Source organism: Pelmatolapia mariae, linkage group LG10_11 (genome assembly GCF_036321145.2).
Source record: "Pelmatolapia mariae isolate MD_Pm_ZW linkage group LG10_11, Pm_UMD_F_2, whole genome shotgun sequence".
Taxonomy (NCBI): domain Eukaryota; kingdom Metazoa; phylum Chordata; class Actinopteri; order Cichliformes; family Cichlidae; genus Pelmatolapia; species Pelmatolapia mariae.
Window position 1 is genome coordinate 24,594,108 of NC_086236.1, and position 18,821 is coordinate 24,612,928.

The following is an 18,821-nucleotide window of genomic DNA, read 5'->3' on the forward strand; positions in this document are numbered from 1 at the left end:
TATGGGTATCGGATGGATGTTTTGTTTTTATCCTCCTAAGTTCCCACTGAATTGTGTTAATAATTTTTTTGGAGGGGGTAAATGACAAAAATATACCTTATATGCTGGCTTTATGGGTTGAAAGTGTCAGCATTGGTATTGGCAATACTGGCCCTGCATTTACTTGGCATTGAATCAGTATCCAAATTTGCAGTATCACACAGAGCGAATATTCATACTTTTATACTATTAGGCCTTTTTCACAGAAAAAATGATGGTTTGGTTCCATGAAGCCTGTTAGTGAGCCACAGCAGCGAAGTAGTCACACAGTGTATGAAACCAACTCTCCCAAATCGATCACAGCCCTTGGTTATACACCTGTGTTTCCATTGCTGTGACAAATTAAAAGCAGGCTCTAAAAGGGCTTTTCAGGGACACATACGCCTTCATTATTCACATCACATTTTCCCTGCGTGTATAAAATATGCTACAGCACATTTAGCCCACCATTAAGCTGCTCCTGCTATTTTGGCATCTGTTAAAACAACCTCTATGTGTTTTTTTTAGACTTTAAAGACAGCCTTGTGTGTGCAAATGGAACTAACCAGGGCTAAATGTAGTTAACCATAATAAACGATTAAAGACTGAATTATTATTTCATTGTTTGGATCAACCACAAACATGTATTCAAAAATGTGAGCGAGCTTCTGTTGTAACACTGGGCCAAACTGTATTGATTCACTGTTTGAAAATTACAATGTGTGGTTGTGATCAATGACTGTAAAAAAAAATGGGACCTCTGTTAAAATAAGTTTGATTTTAATTACTAACTTAATGCTGTAAAACTGGGGAGACATCTCTGTTTGGGAATTACAGACAGAGTAGTGATGTTGAGAGAAGATCCAGCATTTCCACAACAACTTTTATACAGTGACTTTTATATTGTGACTCAGCAGCACGTGTAAACTTATGGTCCTGGGGCCAAATCTGGCTCTTTCCAAATTTTAATCTGGTCGCCAGCCTGTTCAGGTTCTTGGTAAATTTTTCGCTTTGTAGTTGTGATCTGCAGCTTCCAGCGCATACACCTAATTAAATGTAAAGGAACACCTACGCTGCAACTTCAAGATTAGCTTACAATTTGCCAGTTAGGCTATATGATACATGTAAACAACATGATCAAAGGTAGTTGATCACATGATGACTGGCTATAGGAGACTTTTATAAAGATGTGCAGACAATATTAACAATTATTCTTTTACTTATTTTACATTTCTGTTTTGTTATGCCCCATATTACCATGCGCTGGTATATATTTATAAAGGAACAACGGGCGGCAAATATATGACCTGGAGGCCAAAAAAAATCTTCCAATCCAAGCCACTAGGTGGCGTTGGAGAATGGAAAAATTACAGAGGAGAGGGGCACGAATTTTGCACTTCATATGACCATAAATACCATAAATCATTAAATATGTCCCCATTGCTCACTATTTACTTAAAAAAATGTGTCTACAAAGAAATATATATATATATATATATATATATACATACACACACATATATATATATATATATATGTGTGTGTATATATATATATATATGTGTGTATATATATATATATATATATATATATATATATATACACACACACATACATACACACATATATATATATATATTCATACATATCAATGTATACCATAGTGGTAACACTACACACCTTTGGAGCTTCAGGTTAGGGACCCTCCCTAGCTAGGCTAGACCCCCACAATGCTAACCAAGCCTACCTCGGATATGAATGACAGACAAATAACTGTGGCCATACTGACTCAGACTTCGCCCGGATTAGCAAGATCCATGTCAGGAGGCTACTGGAACAAAGGGGGGATGTTGCACAGGACCCTCAAGCTCCACGGTCTTGTGCAGGATCTTTGCTGTTCCAGCAACTCTTCTGGACAGTCTTTGGATGTTGTTTCTGGGATCTACCTGGGGGTCACTGCACCAAGTGCTCCAATTACCACTGGGACCACTGTTGCCTTCACCCCCCCCCCCCCCCCCCACCCCCACCCCACACACACACCCTTTTCTCTTGCTCTTCTCTCAGCCCTTGATATTTCTACAGCTTCTCGTGTCCCTTTTTGCTGATGTTGCTACAATTTGGTATCGCTACTATATTGCTATGGCTGTCTTCCTTGCCTATACAGAACAGCAGTGGGGACAGTGCGTCTCCTTGGTAAATCCTACACTTGATGGCAACTTGTGCATTTGGCTTGAAGTTGGTCTCTAGTGTTGTTTGCCACATCCCTATTGAATTCCTGATAAAGGCTCTTATGGTCCTGTTGATCTTGCAGAGTTCTAGGCATTGAACCTGGGGCATTGAGTCATAGGCTTTCTTATAGTCAAGGGGGGGGAGGGGTCACATTAATATTAGCTTGATTAAATTTATAGTGTTCATATATCTTAACTTCATTTTTAACTTTACTTGTATCAGTTTTGTACATGTAAAACGTGTTACCTCACTTCTCTATTTTAGCATTTAAGTATGTCAATAAACTTCATTTAGGCCGCCCCAATCCTGAAAACTGACTGCAAAACCTCAGCAAATCTACTCCTTTTCTATTAGTACCAATCTAAATAACTACACTGCTAAATAAAGCTTGTTAAAAATGACTGTGTCAAGTCCAGTGGATCAATATTAGGGCATGTAGGTCAGTAAAAGGGGGTGTAGAGACACTGGTGCTAAAGAGAAAACCTGGGGGCAAAGCAAGACCAATTCTGTGGACTCCCGCAGCAAGGTCCAACTCATCAACAGTTAAGAGCATATCCAAAGGTGATATGGTCAAAAATACAATGACACTTACAGCTTCAACAGTGGTCTTCATCACAGTACCCTCATAAAACACAACCCCCCCCCCCACAGGAATACACATGCATACACATCCACAGGGAGAGATGAGACCAATGGTATGCGGTGGTGGTGTGTCCATTTATTACACAACACAAAGCACCTACAATAATCCACTCCCTTTTTGCGTCAGACAGTGGAAGAGCTCACTTTTTTTTCACAGTGATTTTTATGTGGACATGTTTAGACACGGACATCAAACTTTGATCTAAATGGAAAAAAAAAAATAGCCTACACACAGAAATTCACAGCCAGTATCACACAAAAAAAGAAAGCAGTGTCAACAAACAACAGTAAATTGAGTAAAAAATAGAATTTAATCATTTAAATAGTCTTTCAAAATACAAACATTGATTTGAATTTCTAAATAATATACCGTTTAGTAGCTATTCTTAATTATAACTGGCAATGCTTATATGTACACCGTGGCTATACAAGGAAAGGTGTGAGGTTTGGTAAATTTATTGTATTGCTTATTTATATTAATGCGCACGTATGCAAGTAGACCCACAAATGACTGTATGACATCAACAGTGACACTGCAAATGGCCCTCCACCCTAACCCCCGCCGTACCTAAAATGCTAGTGAATGCTAGTGAAAAAAAGAAGAAAAAAAAAAATCTACCTTTGCATATATGACCCGTTAATATGGAGAAACTTAGCGGCTCTAATTTAACCCTGGCATCTATGTTTTTGCTATCTTTAAAAAGGTTTGAGAAAAATGGCTAGAAAACAATTTTTCTTTTTAAAAAGACAGACGTATGTAAGCTCGAACTTATGAAAACAAGACCAAACAGATCCATCAGTGTCACATTTTGCCAGATTTCCCATTCCACAGTGCCAGCTGTTGCTTATGTAGCACCCCTGGATTAGCAGTTGCACTGTTTTAGCTTTACCACCACATCAACTGTGCCACACACACACACTTTCTCTCACGAGGCATTTATGAGCCATACACTCCGTAAAGAAAACAGAAACAAATGAACTGCGGGACATCCGGTACGCCCACTACTCACTTTTTAAAAACTGACAACAGATCACGAGTTACATTTGTCTCCACAGTTTGTTTGTTTTTTTGGCCATCTGGCTTACTCTGCCTCCTGAGGTAGCCTTCTGTAGCCTCACCATGCCGCCAGACCTATAGAGCCAAGTAAATTGATCCCTAAAATCACAATCAGCCTCAGACGACACACACCTGTTTACATTAAAAACACAATCAGCACTCACTTTATCCAACCCCACAACAGTGTGTTTACAATGTAAATAAAATACCCTTAAATCCTGAAAAGGAAATCGTACGAAAAAAAAAAAAGAAAAAAAAAGAAAAAGAAGCAAGTTTCAAGTCTTTACAAATTTCAGTACACTGTGAGCTGCACAAATAGAATTATAATTGGGGGTGACTGGTTTTCTCACATTTGCTGGCTTTTTTTTTTGTTTGTTTTTTACTAGTTTTTTTGTTAAACTGTCCACTATAAATTGCATGGTTGTTTACTTCGATGGAATTGTACATGGCTAAAAGATTAATGGCCCTTTTGGCCACTAAATATTATTTTTAGGGATCTGATTTTATTATCAGATACTGTAGCTTTGCATCGCATGGAAAGCTTACTACAGTGATCATTTATGCAGTAAATATACAAACCTGCTGAACAGTAAGCAGGACTTCCACACATCCAAAAGGGAAGATGTTGCATTTCTTGTTGCCCTAAGCCCATAATCGGGCACTTGCAAAAGTTCAACAGATTAGCTGATCTCATATAAAAGCATCTGAGATCTATGCAACATTCTTCACCACTGCAGAAAAACGCAGCAATGTCTCAACGTACACATATCAATCATACAAATTAGTGTTACACATCACAGCCCACAAATCAAACAGGACAGACCTTTTTTCTTTTTTTTCTTCAAAAACACACCTGCTGAAGTCAAAAACTGTGATTCTAGTGGAGTAGAGAGGGCAGTATACATATATATTTTTTAAAAAAGCAGATGAGGCATTTCTTTTCTAATCGCTCGTTGCCACACTAGCTTTAATGTCCAAGAGCCGTGTTCGTCCCTGATCTCAGTGTAGCTCATTGGTTTCGACTGCATACGAACAAACACACATGCTTGCTTGGATGGAAGCCATTTTTTTGTGTGCCAGTAGGATTTACATACAACACTTTACATATAAATTAACTTCCAAGCTGAGCATTTTATGTGCATACAGTCTTCATATACACTTCTCCTGGACTGTGAATCCATTGCACAACCTTGTAAAAAGACAGCTGCACTCACAGCAGCGGCTTCCACTTCACAATTTAATCCCCAAAGTGCTGCAGTTTTTTCTCAAAAGTTTTTTTTTTTGTTGTTGGTTTTTTAAATGTACTCATTTGGCTTCCCTGACCAAACCGGTTTCTACTAGAAGCTAGATTTTTTTGTTTTTTTCTAAAAAGCAGCGCTTGGGGTCCCAAGAGTGAAGTGCTACTAATCGAGGCATACAAATAGATGTCTCACCATTTGATCCACATTTTGAATGTGACAGACAATATTCGAGTCATTATATTGCTTTTAACATATTGCGAGAAATTCCTATGACTTGCCTACAACGGCACACTAAACTATAGTAAATACAAGCACTTAGTGTGCACTTTATTCTGACCCCTTGTTGGACTCTCAAGCATTTTGCCGGGTATGTTATTATGGCTTTTCATGAGCAGATGTAGTACTATTTTGAAGTTCAAAAGCCACATGGCTGCAGTCTGTTATTCGGTACCTACATGTTGTTCTTCAGTGGTTAAGTAACTGCAGATCGATGCTGTGAAGAAACATGCCGTGAAACAGAACTAAGAAATATTCTGGCATTTGTGTTAAATGTTCTCACGTGAGGAGCTTTTTACTGAACTCTGGCAGTTACATCATTCTGTAAATGGCCAATTTCCACTTCACATTATTTTCCTTTCTTCCTGTGGCCTAAAGGAGATAATGATCGTTTCCTCATTATTAATTCTGAAATGAAAGCTGTCCTTTTCCATAAAACACACATCGACTCTTGAAGAGTAGCTCTCTGTTTGGGGCTTTCTCTGAATCCTCTCTACTCCTGCGTTTCTCTCTAGGGGGAGTCCATCATGGCTTCCAGCATCTCCAGGAATAGTTTGTGCATGGGCACCCCACCACGGGTCTTGATGCTGTAGAAAGTGGTCAGAGCACGGCCAGCAGTCTGTCGGAGGAGAGGCAACGTTAAAAGAAGACGTCCTGCCCGCTGGGGGTCGTCTGGGCGCCGCTGACATTCCATCTCCAGCAGGGCCTGGTGGAGGAGGTCCCGCAGCTTCTGCACGGCCTCCATGTCCTCGATGTAAACAGAGTCTGACAGAACAACAGGGAGCACATGGTGAGGGAGTGTGGATGGTGCTGAAATGTTCTCAGCCTTTGTCACAGAAAGAGAGGCTGCCTTGCCCGGTAATTGACTACAAACACAAACTAATGTCAGCTGTTATTTATTCAACAAGCAGGGCCTGTAGTTAGCACTCATTGTAGGTGGACCTCTGAGGGACAACTACATAAAGGTTATGAGATGCGTAAACAAATCGCATCATATTTACACTACAGAGAGATCATTTGTGAGTTATTCAGCTACAGTGAGGATACCTGCAAGAAAGCAGAGGACTAGCCTTTAAAACTGGGAATACAGTGTTACAGTGCACCTACCACTACAAGCTACAACAAAACGCTTCATAAGATGCGAGAAGTAAAGGATGCGTCAAAATACTGAATTCTGATTTATATGTTCCCATAGCTGCTCGGCTGCAGCTGCAGTAAAAGTACCTGAGTTGGTGAGTGCGATGGCTTTTAGCATGACAAATTCCTCCCGGTCCACGTTAAGTGCACGGAATCGGCGAGCGAGCTGACTAATAGCTGCATTAAGCTCTGTCAGTCCGGCCGCACGTGACATCTCCTCGTCAAGGACAAAGTCCTCTGCGAACACCACCTCATCCTCACAGCCAAGCGAGCGGTACGCTACGCCCAGCACGAGCACCTCCAGCCACACTGACTGCAGCACTGACATCTGGTCTGCCAGAGACAGAGACAAGAAGCCTGCAGGAGAAAGCACAAAGAAAGGGAGACATTTAAATGGAGGATGATGGGTTTACTGGTACCAAGTTCCAAATAATGGTTTAGATATTTTAACCAGCTTCATATGGGAATAAATAATTTCTCTTAGAATAAGGTCCTCCTCTCCTGATATTAAATGCACATCGATTTGTTTTGACTATACATTTTCTTTAAATTTATTCAGCCTTTAGAGCCACGCTCATGCAGGCCATTCATAACAACAACGATCAATATTCTAGTCGTGGTGTGACTGATGCTCTTCAGCAAGCCTGGAAGTCTCTTCCGCTGTTGCCATGCTATTGCTGCCTCTCCTCCCCTCCTTTATTCTCTCTGCATCTCTTACCAGGAATGTGTTTGGCCCAGCCGATGATCACAACCAGCTCACGGTCAGCCAGGTCACAAAGGGTGGTGAGCGTACGCTGGGCCGTGTCTGGCTGCAGAGGGTCGGGCATGGCAAATAACTTTTCTGGCTCTGCTACTAAAAGGTGGGACACGATGATGTTGGAGGAATCTATGTCACAAAAACACACAACAAACGATGCATTAATTACTGTATACATTCAAACATGTTGATACCCACAACATCAGCACTGTCATTATCTAGACAAACGCATTCAGCTATATTTTGAACATGATTATCTCCATTACTCTTCACTGTATTATACACAGCGCTCTATGTACAGTATATAAATATGGATTTTAAAAATAGGCTTAGGATCTGCCAGCTTTGCCTGCTCCTTATGGTCATTATTCTATGTTTATACCACAGCCAGATTCATGTAGCTTGAACAATCCAGGTCAAATTACATTAAATTAAAATCACTACAGAGCTAAAGCTACAGCATTTCCTGACCTGCTGATTTAAAGAGTGAAGATTAACAGTGGACCACATCAGGCACTAGGGGGAGCTGTTTTCTAGCTAATTCCAGTTTATTTGAAATGCTTTGTGTGTTGCTTTTATTTTCTGAAGAGCTTTCCTTTAAAACTTTACATTTTAAAGGAGAAAAATGTTCATTTCCAAGCACATAAATCCACATTTTAACGTTAACTCAGTGCAAAGGAAAAAAAAATCTCCCAAATTAACCGTTAACAAGGTTTATGCTACTGTTAAAAAACCAAAAAGTTTGAATAATGGATGAAAAGGTGTTTTTGAAGACCTTTTAGGATCTCATAGTGATCCTAAAACCCTTTGATCTGTTGGTTAAATACAGTCATTGCTTCACCATTTAACCCAGTAGACCACTTCTTGTCATGAGTAACTTAATCCTGGCCTGGGCCTGTTAGTGATATGCAGTAGACATTTCTGTAAAATTTAGTCACCATCAGTGTAAGAATTCATGAGTTATAGCCAAAAAAGTGTTTCATGTTGCCACGGCGACCTATGACCGACTACTAATCAGTGCATCCTTGACTCGAAGGGAACGTTTGTGCCACATTTGCAGAAATTCCTTGAAGGCTATTTCATGACACACATAATACAATTTATTAAAGCTCACTTTTTTCGCTCTCCTTTGTCAGCGGTAGAGGAGCACTCTGGTATGTTGCATTCTCCACTTCTGGGCGTCTTTTGTACTTCTGCCTTCCACCCCTGACCCTGTCCAGACGAACTCCTACATTGCGCAAGAAACAGCAGTTCTTGTTTATGCCAGCAATAAACTAAGCAACTGCACAATAATGAACATATTGGAATAATAATCAAAGTCTGGTCACACATGGCTTTTAACACTCACCCTCTTTAAGCATGCCTACTTTCAGGCACTTGGTGAAGCGGCATGCCTGGCAAGCCTTTCTGCGCCTTTTAGTGATTTCACACTCATTTGATGCTGGACAGCTGTATTCAATGTTACCTGTATGAAGAAGCAGAAGATGTTAATCTCAACGAATGTACAAATAAATTTGTCAAGAATTTATATACTCTCTCTTATCTTTCAACCACACACACATTCTGCTATTCCCCTTTTTTTATGTCCTACACTCCGACTATACCAATCCTCATACAGAGGTGTGACAGTGACTCTCTTACACTCTCTGGAAAGTTACAGAAATAATGTCAGGAGTTCATGAAGGTCCCAGAAACAAGCAACAATATGAAAGATTTTAAAAACTGCATACATTTCTTGTTTTTTGTGACAAAATAGCTTCTTTTTTTGGAAAATCAATGATAAGTTTTAGCGGTATTCTAGAAAACAAATACGTGTTTTATACTCTGTGTTTTGTTGTGAAAACATTTAAACACATTTAAAGTGCTTTGCCTGTCATGTTCTTCTAAAACAAACTTCACCACAACACACCTTGAATGGTTCTCTTGAAGAAAGCTTTGCAGGCCTCACACGATGCAACACCATAATGGTAACCTGAAGCCACATCCCCGCAAACTAGACACAGCCTCTTGGGAAGCGTGCTCAGGGCGTACTTGCATCGACCTGCCCCATTTCCAGCGGAGCCCTCCTCTGCCCCATCGCCACCCTCGTCCTTGAAATGGCAACGCAGAGCTGGTGTGTACAGTGGCGGGGAGTAACGTTTAACGTTGTCTCCTCGGGTCGCTCCGCCTCCGCTTTGAGAAGAATCTGAGGAGGCCCCGCCAGGGCTGGTCCGACCTCCCCCGCCTCCCTCTGGACTACTTGGTTCTGCCTTTATGTAGACATCTGACCGACGCTCACGGGAAGACATGATGTCTGCAGGGCAAAAGGAAAAAGAAATGTCAAAGTAAATAATAGCACAGAGACTTTTAATTCACATCTATATCTCTGAGAAAATCATCATTCATAGATTTTCATGATAACAAACAAAAGTAATAAAATGATAAAGCAAAGAAAAAAAGGATGTAAATAAACATCTCAGTAGTGTAGTGCCCCTTCATGGGCTACAACACTTTACCATATTCCCACCCCAGTCTTTAGTCATTCTTAAAGCTTTTTAAACCATCAAACTGTTTGCACTACTGTGTGGGATTTGTGATGGTTTGAGCATAAACACTGTAATCAGAAGGAAACAGGCAGCAGAGAGAAAAAAATTTCAAGTTGCGGTGATGCAAATGCTGCTTTAATCTACTATCAAATTAACCTCAACTAACCTTCCCTAAACTAAATGGTAAATAGACTGATTCATATATAGCACTCTTCTACTCTGAGCACTGAAAGCGCTTTTCACAACTTGCCTGATTCACCCATTCTCACAAGCAGTTTTTTTCTATGCTCTTTCTATCCAACATTTACACTCTGATGGATGCATCTTGCCCAAGGATGTTTGACATACACCACCAACCTTCTGATTAGTAGGAGACCTGCTCTACCACCTGAGCTATATATGTATATGTGCTTAAAAGTACAGTGTGTAAAATCTTACTGTAATCAGACTTTTGCATAATCCTAGCCACTGTAGGACAAACACATTAAAACACATTACGTTTAGACTGTACCCAATAACAACAGCCATTATGGGGAAACGCAGAGCATCTGGGAACATGTTTCTTCTACTGTTGGTGCATAAAAACATTTTTGTAAAGACTAAATTTGAATATATTTAAATAATATCGACACTTGGAAAGAAATCTGGAATGAAAAACTGATAAGTGTCAATGAAATATTTTCCAGAATTTAACATTTTTACCCTCCAGTCATCTCAAAAACTCCTGTCGCCGTTCATGTGTAGAGCGTACAGGGTGTCACTTTGTTGTTTACCCAGATGTCAATATGTGCCCATGTCTATTTATTCTGAATGATTAAAACTTTGTGAAATGAGTCTATTAGGAATCTATAAGTCAGTGAAGCTTACTTCTGCCTAATAAAAGCAACACTGAGTATCGCTGTTAAGAATGTCCTGAACTTTTCTGTCAGTACGCGCTGCTGTTTTTGTTTGTCTGTTAGCTGGCATAAGTGAATGTTTCTTTGAAGTGGATCAAATATTTCTGAACTCATACATGACATGAGAATGTACTCAAACTGTTTATCAGAGAGAAAGTGCAATCTTTAGGACACTCAAGCCTAACATTAGCTGACACAGCGTTAGCTTTTAACCAGTTGTTGTTGTTGTTTAGCCAGCTCGTTGTCAGCTATCCGGAGATGGGAGGGTCATGTGTCTAATCTGCTGACAGATTAGACCCCTGACTTCAGCTCAGGAGATGAGGCTTGAATGAGAAGCAAGGGGATATTTTACCCAGATGCCAGTGGTGTTGTCTCTTCTCCCTCTCAGATGATGAACCGTAAGTGTGAACCTTCCTATTTGGAGTCTGAGGATGCAAACATAAAATAAACTGTCCCTCCAAATAGGGCTGGGCTATATCATACCGTTCACGGTAATACCGGTGTAATTTTGGGCAACGATAGGAAAATGAAATATCGCGATAGAATATGGGTAAAACGCGCATGCGCAGTGCCTATGTTTACATACGCACATGGCGGCGACGCAGAATGAGAAGAGCGAAAGTGGATCGTTAAATGAAACGGATGAACCAGAATTGGTTTGTAAAAATGCTGCAACTTCAGTGGTGTGGAACTGGTTTGGCTTTCGTCCGTCAGATACACAACAAAGCACTATTTTTGGTAGAGCATGCTAGCGGGCCGTCGTTATTACCGTGTTTTCTGGAAAATACGGCACACTTAAAATCAATCCTTTAATTTTTCTGAAAATCGACAGTGCCCCTTATAATCCCGTGTGCCTTATGTATGAATTCTGGTTGTGTTTACTGACCTCGAAACGATTTTATGTGGTACATGGCGCTCGAAAATCTGTCAAATGTTTTAGTACGACTTTGCTAAGCTACGAACCCGCACCGCTTGATGGATTGTCGGAGCATTACAGCTATCGTAGACAGGAGCCTCGCGGAGTGATACGTACTGTGCGTCAACATAATATTATCGTATTGTGTGTGTATAACCTCTTTTTAAGTTTTGTGGATATTATACATGGTTATGCTGAGGATATGTCGGTCAATTTCCACTGGAAATGCCTTTTGGTTAAACTGTCAGCAAGGAATTTGCACTTACATTTTTATATAACTTTAATGCACATAAAAAAAACAGCTGCTTGTTTAAGTGAAAATACATTGATGGGGTTTTTTGCACTAATAAAGTTGAGGAGTTGTAAAGTATTTTGTCTAGTGTCAGTTATATCGTCAGTTATATCGTTATCGCAAATTTTCAAATGTATATCGTGATAAATATTTTTGGTCATATCGCCCTGCTCTACCTCCAAATGCTAATGAGTTCTCCTTTCCTCAACCTTTGACATACTACATATGTGGCTGGTCCTCTACATACATACAAGAAAATGCCATTTGGCTTCTCACACGATTTAAAATACATCCTCCGCCAATTAAAACAATTAATTAATTCAAGCACTCCGCAAATCAATGCCTGAACATGTGACTGCATGAGCCAACTGCAGCTGCACCTGGCAGCTTGAAGTTTCCTGGACTAGTCTGGATGTGTAACACTTCATTAAAAGGCTGATGCACAACAAATATTTAAATGTCTGGCACAGCAGAAAGCAGATAATCATCTAGTGACTAGAATTACTTCCTACTTTAGAGAAGGAGAGGTTAATCAAAAACAAATCATATTCAGCAACACAACTTATTCAACCACAAACTGCAGTATGCACAGACATGAAGGCCAAAAATAAACGAATAAATAGTGCAATGGTTGCTAGAGTGAACTGTCCAACATCAACTCAGCCATCCTTAAAAGCGAGCCTGTACCGAGCCTCAGCAAATCCATCCGCACACTGAAATCATCAAAGCAATCATGTTCCATTTGGCCAAAGACGTGTGTCCACCAAACACTGTGAGTAAGCAAGACTTCAGGAAAATGGTCACCATAATAGACAAAAGAGCGATTCTTAAAGTAGTATTACCTGTCGAGTATGTGAAACATTGCAGGGGGAAAAGAGCGGGTTTATCTAGTTCTTTGAGTTTTATTCGCATCCATCATGCAGGTGCAATGAATTAAGTAAAACACTTCATACTATTTGTCATCAAAGATTGATTTGTGAACATTAATAAACAGGAATGTGGTGCAATACAAAAGTGAAATCAGTGGCCTGTTCATTTAGTACAGTTTTTTTTAAATGTTTCTTCTAAAAAACACTCTGAATTTAGATAAATAAATAGGTCCAATTTTATTTTGACGCAAAGATTTGTACAAATGTGAAATGAAATGCATGAAAGTGCAACAAAGATATTGTCAACGATCTTAATGAATAATTATGACAAATAATCATGACCTTAATGCTGAGCAAAATAATCACGATCATCATATTGGCCATATTCTTGCCTTCTAAAGCTATCAATGAAAGCTATCAAAAACACGTCGCACCTAAAATAGAACTACACCTCTGTCATATTTCAAGTCATTAAGATGTCTAAGGTGAGTGAATGAAGGCCACTGTGCTATAAAGAAGTCACTCAATCACATAACTTGTATTCAAATAACTAAGCAAAAGTAGTAGTCTGTAGTTCTAACTTAAATTACGCTAGCAAAAATAGTAAATACGTTATACTTGGGATGTTTATGAATCCCAATACAAGCGTATAAAAAAGTTAATGAGTCTGAGTACACAGTCGAGATGGCATACTGTGCACTGCACCTTGAAATGCACTCCAGCGAAGGAGAGAAGTACGCAGAAGATGTTGTTTGACATAAAAAATGAAAGAGAAGATTCAATTACCCAAGTGAGCATGCACTTCTAATACCAAAATCTGCATCTCTGTGAGTAATTCTGTGTAATGCTTTTAAGCTCAACTTAGTTTTAAAGCCAAATGTCAGGGTTCTTAATGTCAACCATCCATATAAAATAAGACAATCAGCTTAAGAGCAGTCTGATCTCTGACACATAATGTAATAATATCAATGGGGCATCTGAGGTTTCTCGTCTTTATGTAACTTAACAAACTGGTGGGCGAGTGTTTGCATGCACAAACTGACCACCGCTTTGCCCAGCCCAAGCGAGGGTCATCAATTCAGAAGAGAGCGGATCACGCCTGTATTTAATCACTATAAAGAGAGACAGTTGATAAATTGCCACCAAAACGCTCTTGACATGTTTTATTATTCTACCTGAAACTAACTTTGTTTTCTTGATTTGAATTGTGAAATTGAAAAAGTAACCGTAACGTGAGCATGAACTGTCTCTAAGCTTCACCTCTTAAGCATTAATGCAGACCCTTACTTGAATGACTGTGCTCTCGCTCCTACCTAATAGATCACTGCGTGAGGACGATGAGGAGGATTTCTGCAGTCTAAATAGCCTCAATCCAGTTAAGTCCTCAGTTTCTCTTGCACACGTAGTAGCAATCCACTGCAATTATCCAACATTTTTCTATTTGTTTATCAGGTGGGCTGATAATCCATTCAAGTCTCGTATAATTACAAAACACTGCAATACTTGAGAGGAATGTATTCTCTTCATTTAAGCCTCTCTGACTGTGACAACAAAAACAGTGAAGATTCTGAGGCTTTTTGTGATATAATCAATAAACATCAGTCCTGGGCTGGTCAGCTTTGGGTGGTTTATCTCTGTCAGTTTAAAAAATTACTACTAATTACTACTATGTCAATAATAAACAGCCTCTTGTTCAGACATATTTAACATCAAACTGCACTTCTAAGACATGACCATCAGAAAAGAGCTTTCTGTCTTTGCTGATGGGAACCACTGAGAACAGAACAGAGAGCCTCAGACTGAAAGCACACTATGAGAAAAACTGAGTCAGAGTTAGTCAGTCCTACTAACAGTGTCAGTAGGTACTTCCCAAGCAAGTAAGCCTTTATCATACTTATTGCTGCAGCAGATAACCCAATCCTATGGTTGCTGGCATACAACTTTCTTTGGAGTTTGCCCTCTCTGTATATGAGAGCTGTTTGGCAAGCCTCGGACACGTCAAAGAAACTTATCCTGTTTAAAGTTTAGTCTACCTGGACTCACTCTGAAAGCTCAGTGAATCGCTCAACCAGACAGTACCAGTAGTAGCACATAAACACAGATACTGAACAGTGTCATTCGACTTTCCTCGGACTTGAGTCAGATCATCAGGTCACCATGTGCACCGCTGGCCAATTCGACATCTGCTTTGGGAAATGTCGGTTTCTTCATAGAAAATGTTAACAAGCATGCGATGATAGCTCTCTGGTTACTCATTGATTCGACTAAAGCAGCGCGTAAAACCTAAAGAGGTCTGCTAAATAGCTCTGTTATCTACTTTATCAGCCATAGAAACGCGTGGTGTTTGCTGTAAACTAATTAGAGCGTGTTTGGTGTAGCGTTAGCATGAGCTAGCTTCAAGAGTAGCGAATACATAAATGATAACTGTATGTTAGCTAACTGGGCTAGCTAGCCTACGTTAATCCTGACTATCCAGCTCTCTCCCCCCTAGGGCCGAGGTTTATTTTGGTCACTCTAACCCGGACTAGGCTGCATCTTACCTGAGCGGTGACTAGAGCAGCACTGAACGTTAAGTCTCCCCACGGTGTGCTATCATGGCACAGATCCAGCAGAAAAATCAGTATCCAGACCACCAGCTCCTGCTAGCTCGTGCTGGCTGTGTGCGGAGATGGGCCGGCCTACAATCGGCTTTCCCTAACAGCTGGGAGGCGATGCAGCCTGAGCACATAGTAACACTTTCACACTGTCATCTGACTAAAGCGTTTGTAAACGTCTCATTTTAAAAGTTAAGCGTTATATATTTACTATATTTTTTGAATGGAGTAAAGGAAGATGCCAAATTATACTGGTCAATTATAAGATGCTTCATTACCAGCTGGAAATCTGATTGGCATTGTCAAAATTATAAGTTAGCATTGTTAATGAAGAATGCAATTAGACTTCTAAACTGTAATATATATTATTTCTGATCAAATGTTTCAGCTTGCTTAAACTGACAACATAGTTACAATGATCTAGAGGAAGATGGGTAAACTTTTAACTCTTGGTGTTACACACAAATGTATACTGCTGAAGATGTGTTTCCCCTTACACAGTATCCCAAAAACAAAAAAGAAACTTAAAGTGTCACTGAAGATCCACAGGCTGATACATTAATTGTTCTTTCTTTCTGTCATCTATCCGCCTCTTGCCCCTCCCTAACCCATATTTTCTGTTTGCAGAGCAATCACGGCCTGTCCTTTCAAGTTTGTGCCCTCATGATATAATTTCGACAACAGACCAAGAGAAGTATCTGTGTTTAGCTGATGAGCCTGCTTTTCTCAAACAGGAACATGTCCTGGAAAGTGTATGACTGCAACAAAACCATCATAATATACAGGTAACATATATAAGTAACGAAAAATAAGGCGGTGGCACTGTAACATTATTCTCTGTTGTTTTTGCTCAGCCTCAATCCTTCTACAAACTTGCTCATATCTGTGTATGTCCTAAAGGCGTCAGCTGAAAGTCTACCACAAAGTCTACCTTTATAATGACTGAATTGTGAGGAAAAAGAGGCATTTGTTAATACATAATCCCAGTTGAAGCACGGCGTAATGGTGTAACATTTCATCAACATAAAAGGTGACGTGGGAACAGCTTACCTGTTTGGTGACCTGGAGCTTGAAGCCTGTGTATGTCTCACTCCAGAAGACAGCTCAGTAAAAAGATATTGCTGTGGGCTGAAGTCTGCAGTTACCGGGACACCTGCGAAGCAAGCAAAGGCTTCTGAGAGTCATCCCAAAACTTGCAGCCAAGCCAAAGAGTCTGCTTTTCATGTTTGCCCTTTGTGCTTTTAATGGTCAAATCCCCACAAGGACACCGCGTCCGGCCTCATAATGACCATAATGTATGCAAACTGGCAGCAAATGATTGGCAGGCTCCTAACAATAACTGTGGAGCTGATCTTCACATGATCCAGAGGAAGTATGTGCTCTGCCAACAGTTTTTGTTTCTTCTCTAATGAGGCGTGTGGATACACCTAAAACCAACTGTCTTTCCAAAAATACATAACCCAGCCTATCTATCCAGATTTTTACACACACTGCTCGTACCCTCCCCCTTTACACTGCGTGACACACTCCAAAGGTCACAGTCACAGGAATGCTTGAAGGGCAGACAGAGAAAAGCCAACACCTTGTCTTTCAGTCATACAAAGTTATAAGCTTAAGTTTGGTGATAAAGCTCTGTAAATAATTAAATTACTTTGGCTTAAAAACAAACACAAAAACCCCAAATGGAATAGTATTCCAGCTTGTTGTTAAAGTCTAAATATGACTGTTAAAAAAAATAAATGCCATATCCCAAAAAAGGACACCTATTTTAAGCAACTTTAAAAGTGTGCAAGGCTCTTATATATGAAAACAAACTGAGATGCTTTTCCCATTTTGTTTGGAGGTTATAACAGCTGACAATTTCATTTTTATAAGTCGTTTCAGTTTCAGACTGTAATCCCAGTAGACTGTTGCACCCAAACAGCTCCTTGTCATAAATGGATTTCCAAGTACACTTTCTATTACATAAGCAAAAAGTCAAATATCACAGCTCGACAAGCTCCTTATGTCTTCAACGGTTTAAAGCTTTCTTATCGTGGTTTTGTCAGGGGCAAGGTCTCCGTCTGTGACAAGGCATCACATTCACAGACGCGACACTAAACTCAGTTTAAGGGTTTTAAATGCGGCGCACTGTGGAGACAGGGAGAACAGCACCCAGGGGTGACCTTGCCTTACTGATCTCGGACCGGTGAAAGGTTAATTGCCGAAGTGGATTATGACTTAAGATCAGTGATCTCAATCCTGGCCCAGGAGGCTCGACAACTTACATAGTTCGGTGTGTTAAAACCGAGAGAAGGATAACTCGGGAGATTAAAATACACAGAAGAGAAGTTAAAGTGTGAACAGCTGAAGAAGAAGTGCCGGAGGGGCATTCTGCACATGAGAACTTGCTGTTTAAGTAACAACATGCAAGAAAGAAAAACAGAAGAAGACACTTATCATCTGCATGTTGGTCTTTATTTGCTATAAATGATCGTTGATCTTATTTATTAGGACAATAGCGAGTGTGGCTTACTGGTGACTAGAGCACTAACCACCAACGACTCCTCTAGCATTTATTGAAGCATGAATTAGTCCCAAGGTATACATGTGTTATAAGCTGGAAATAAGGCGTGCACTGCAAATTATCCTACAGTGTAGGCTATTCACTATTTTCCGGCTCGTGCCCCATATCCCTATTAACGTGGTCAGGCGAACTTGGAGCTCTTTCGGGCAAATCGTGCATGCACATCAGGCTGTCGTCAAGACAGCTGCCACATCCAAAAAACACTAATAATGGGCAAAACACCCCATATGTGCTCAACCTCGGAAGTGTAGGCTAAGACAAGATACTTACTAGGAAATGTAAAAACATCACGGGGTCGTTTTTGTTCTTAAATATTTGAGGTCAGTCAAGTCTTTGCGGATTGCAAGTCCACTGGCAGTTGAACTGGATTAATGGCGCCGTAAGAGCCTCGCGACGTTTCTCACATCGCATCAGGATGTTAGCATGTAAAAAAGGAGATAACAACAACCGGCGACACAATGTCTTCACCCGGCTGTTCGGCTCCGTCCACTGCTGTTAAAAAATTCCCGTCTTCGCCTTCCACAACTGAGGTTGTAGCTGAACCTTAGCGTCAAGTCGCCAACAAAAAAGCATCCACGTCCGGTAAGAGTATTTCACAGCAAAACTCCGTCGACATATTAAACCTTTTAAACATTTACCAAGCGGGAAGATAACCAAAAATAAAAAAATAATCCAGTACAAAAGTCTCCCTCCTCTCCGTCAAAATCCGAAACACATTTTAAAAAAGATAGAGACGTTGATATTCTTAAAACGAACTCTAAATGCTGCTTTTATTTTAACAGTTCAACTTCCGGCACACCTCTCGC

At 40.2% G+C, this 18,821-nt stretch overlaps 1 protein-coding gene across 2 annotated transcripts; it reads right to left on the reverse strand.

Annotated features, from left to right (window-relative positions):
- Positions 1-2,937: 2,937 nt before the first annotated feature.
- Positions 2,938-18,555, reverse strand: esrra (estrogen-related receptor alpha). Of its 2 annotated transcripts, XM_063486097.1 has the most exons (8): positions 18,286-18,555; positions 16,500-16,602; positions 9,267-9,650; positions 8,706-8,822; positions 8,472-8,585; positions 7,319-7,486; positions 6,688-6,957; positions 2,938-6,228 (listed from the first exon to the last, which is right to left on the reverse strand). In XM_063486097.1, exons 3-8 carry the CDS (start codon positions 9,643-9,645, stop codon positions 5,975-5,977), a joined length of 1,302 nt encoding a protein of 433 aa, XP_063342167.1. In that variant the 5' UTR covers positions 9,646-9,650; positions 16,500-16,602; positions 18,286-18,555; the 3' UTR covers positions 2,938-5,974. The 2 variants fall into 2 exon arrangements, with proteins under 2 accessions (XP_063342167.1, XP_063342168.1); XM_063486098.1 differs by lacking the exons at positions 16,500-16,602; positions 18,286-18,555 and adding an exon at positions 15,396-15,531.
- Positions 18,556-18,821: the final 266 nt, after the last annotated feature.

Coding starts and splice junctions, on each gene's coding strand:
- esrra (XM_063486097.1), bottom strand. CDS start 9,645: ATGTCTTCCCGTGAGCGTCGGTCAGATGTCTACATAAAGGCAGAACCA. Junction 7,487..8,471: donor GACAAAGGAGAGCGAAAAAA/GTGAGCTTTAAT, acceptor TTTGTGACATAG/ATTCCTCCAACATCATCGTG. Junction 6,958..7,318: donor CTGGGCCAAACACATTCCTG/GTAAGAGATGCA, acceptor TTTCTCCTGCAG/GCTTCTTGTCTCTGTCTCTG.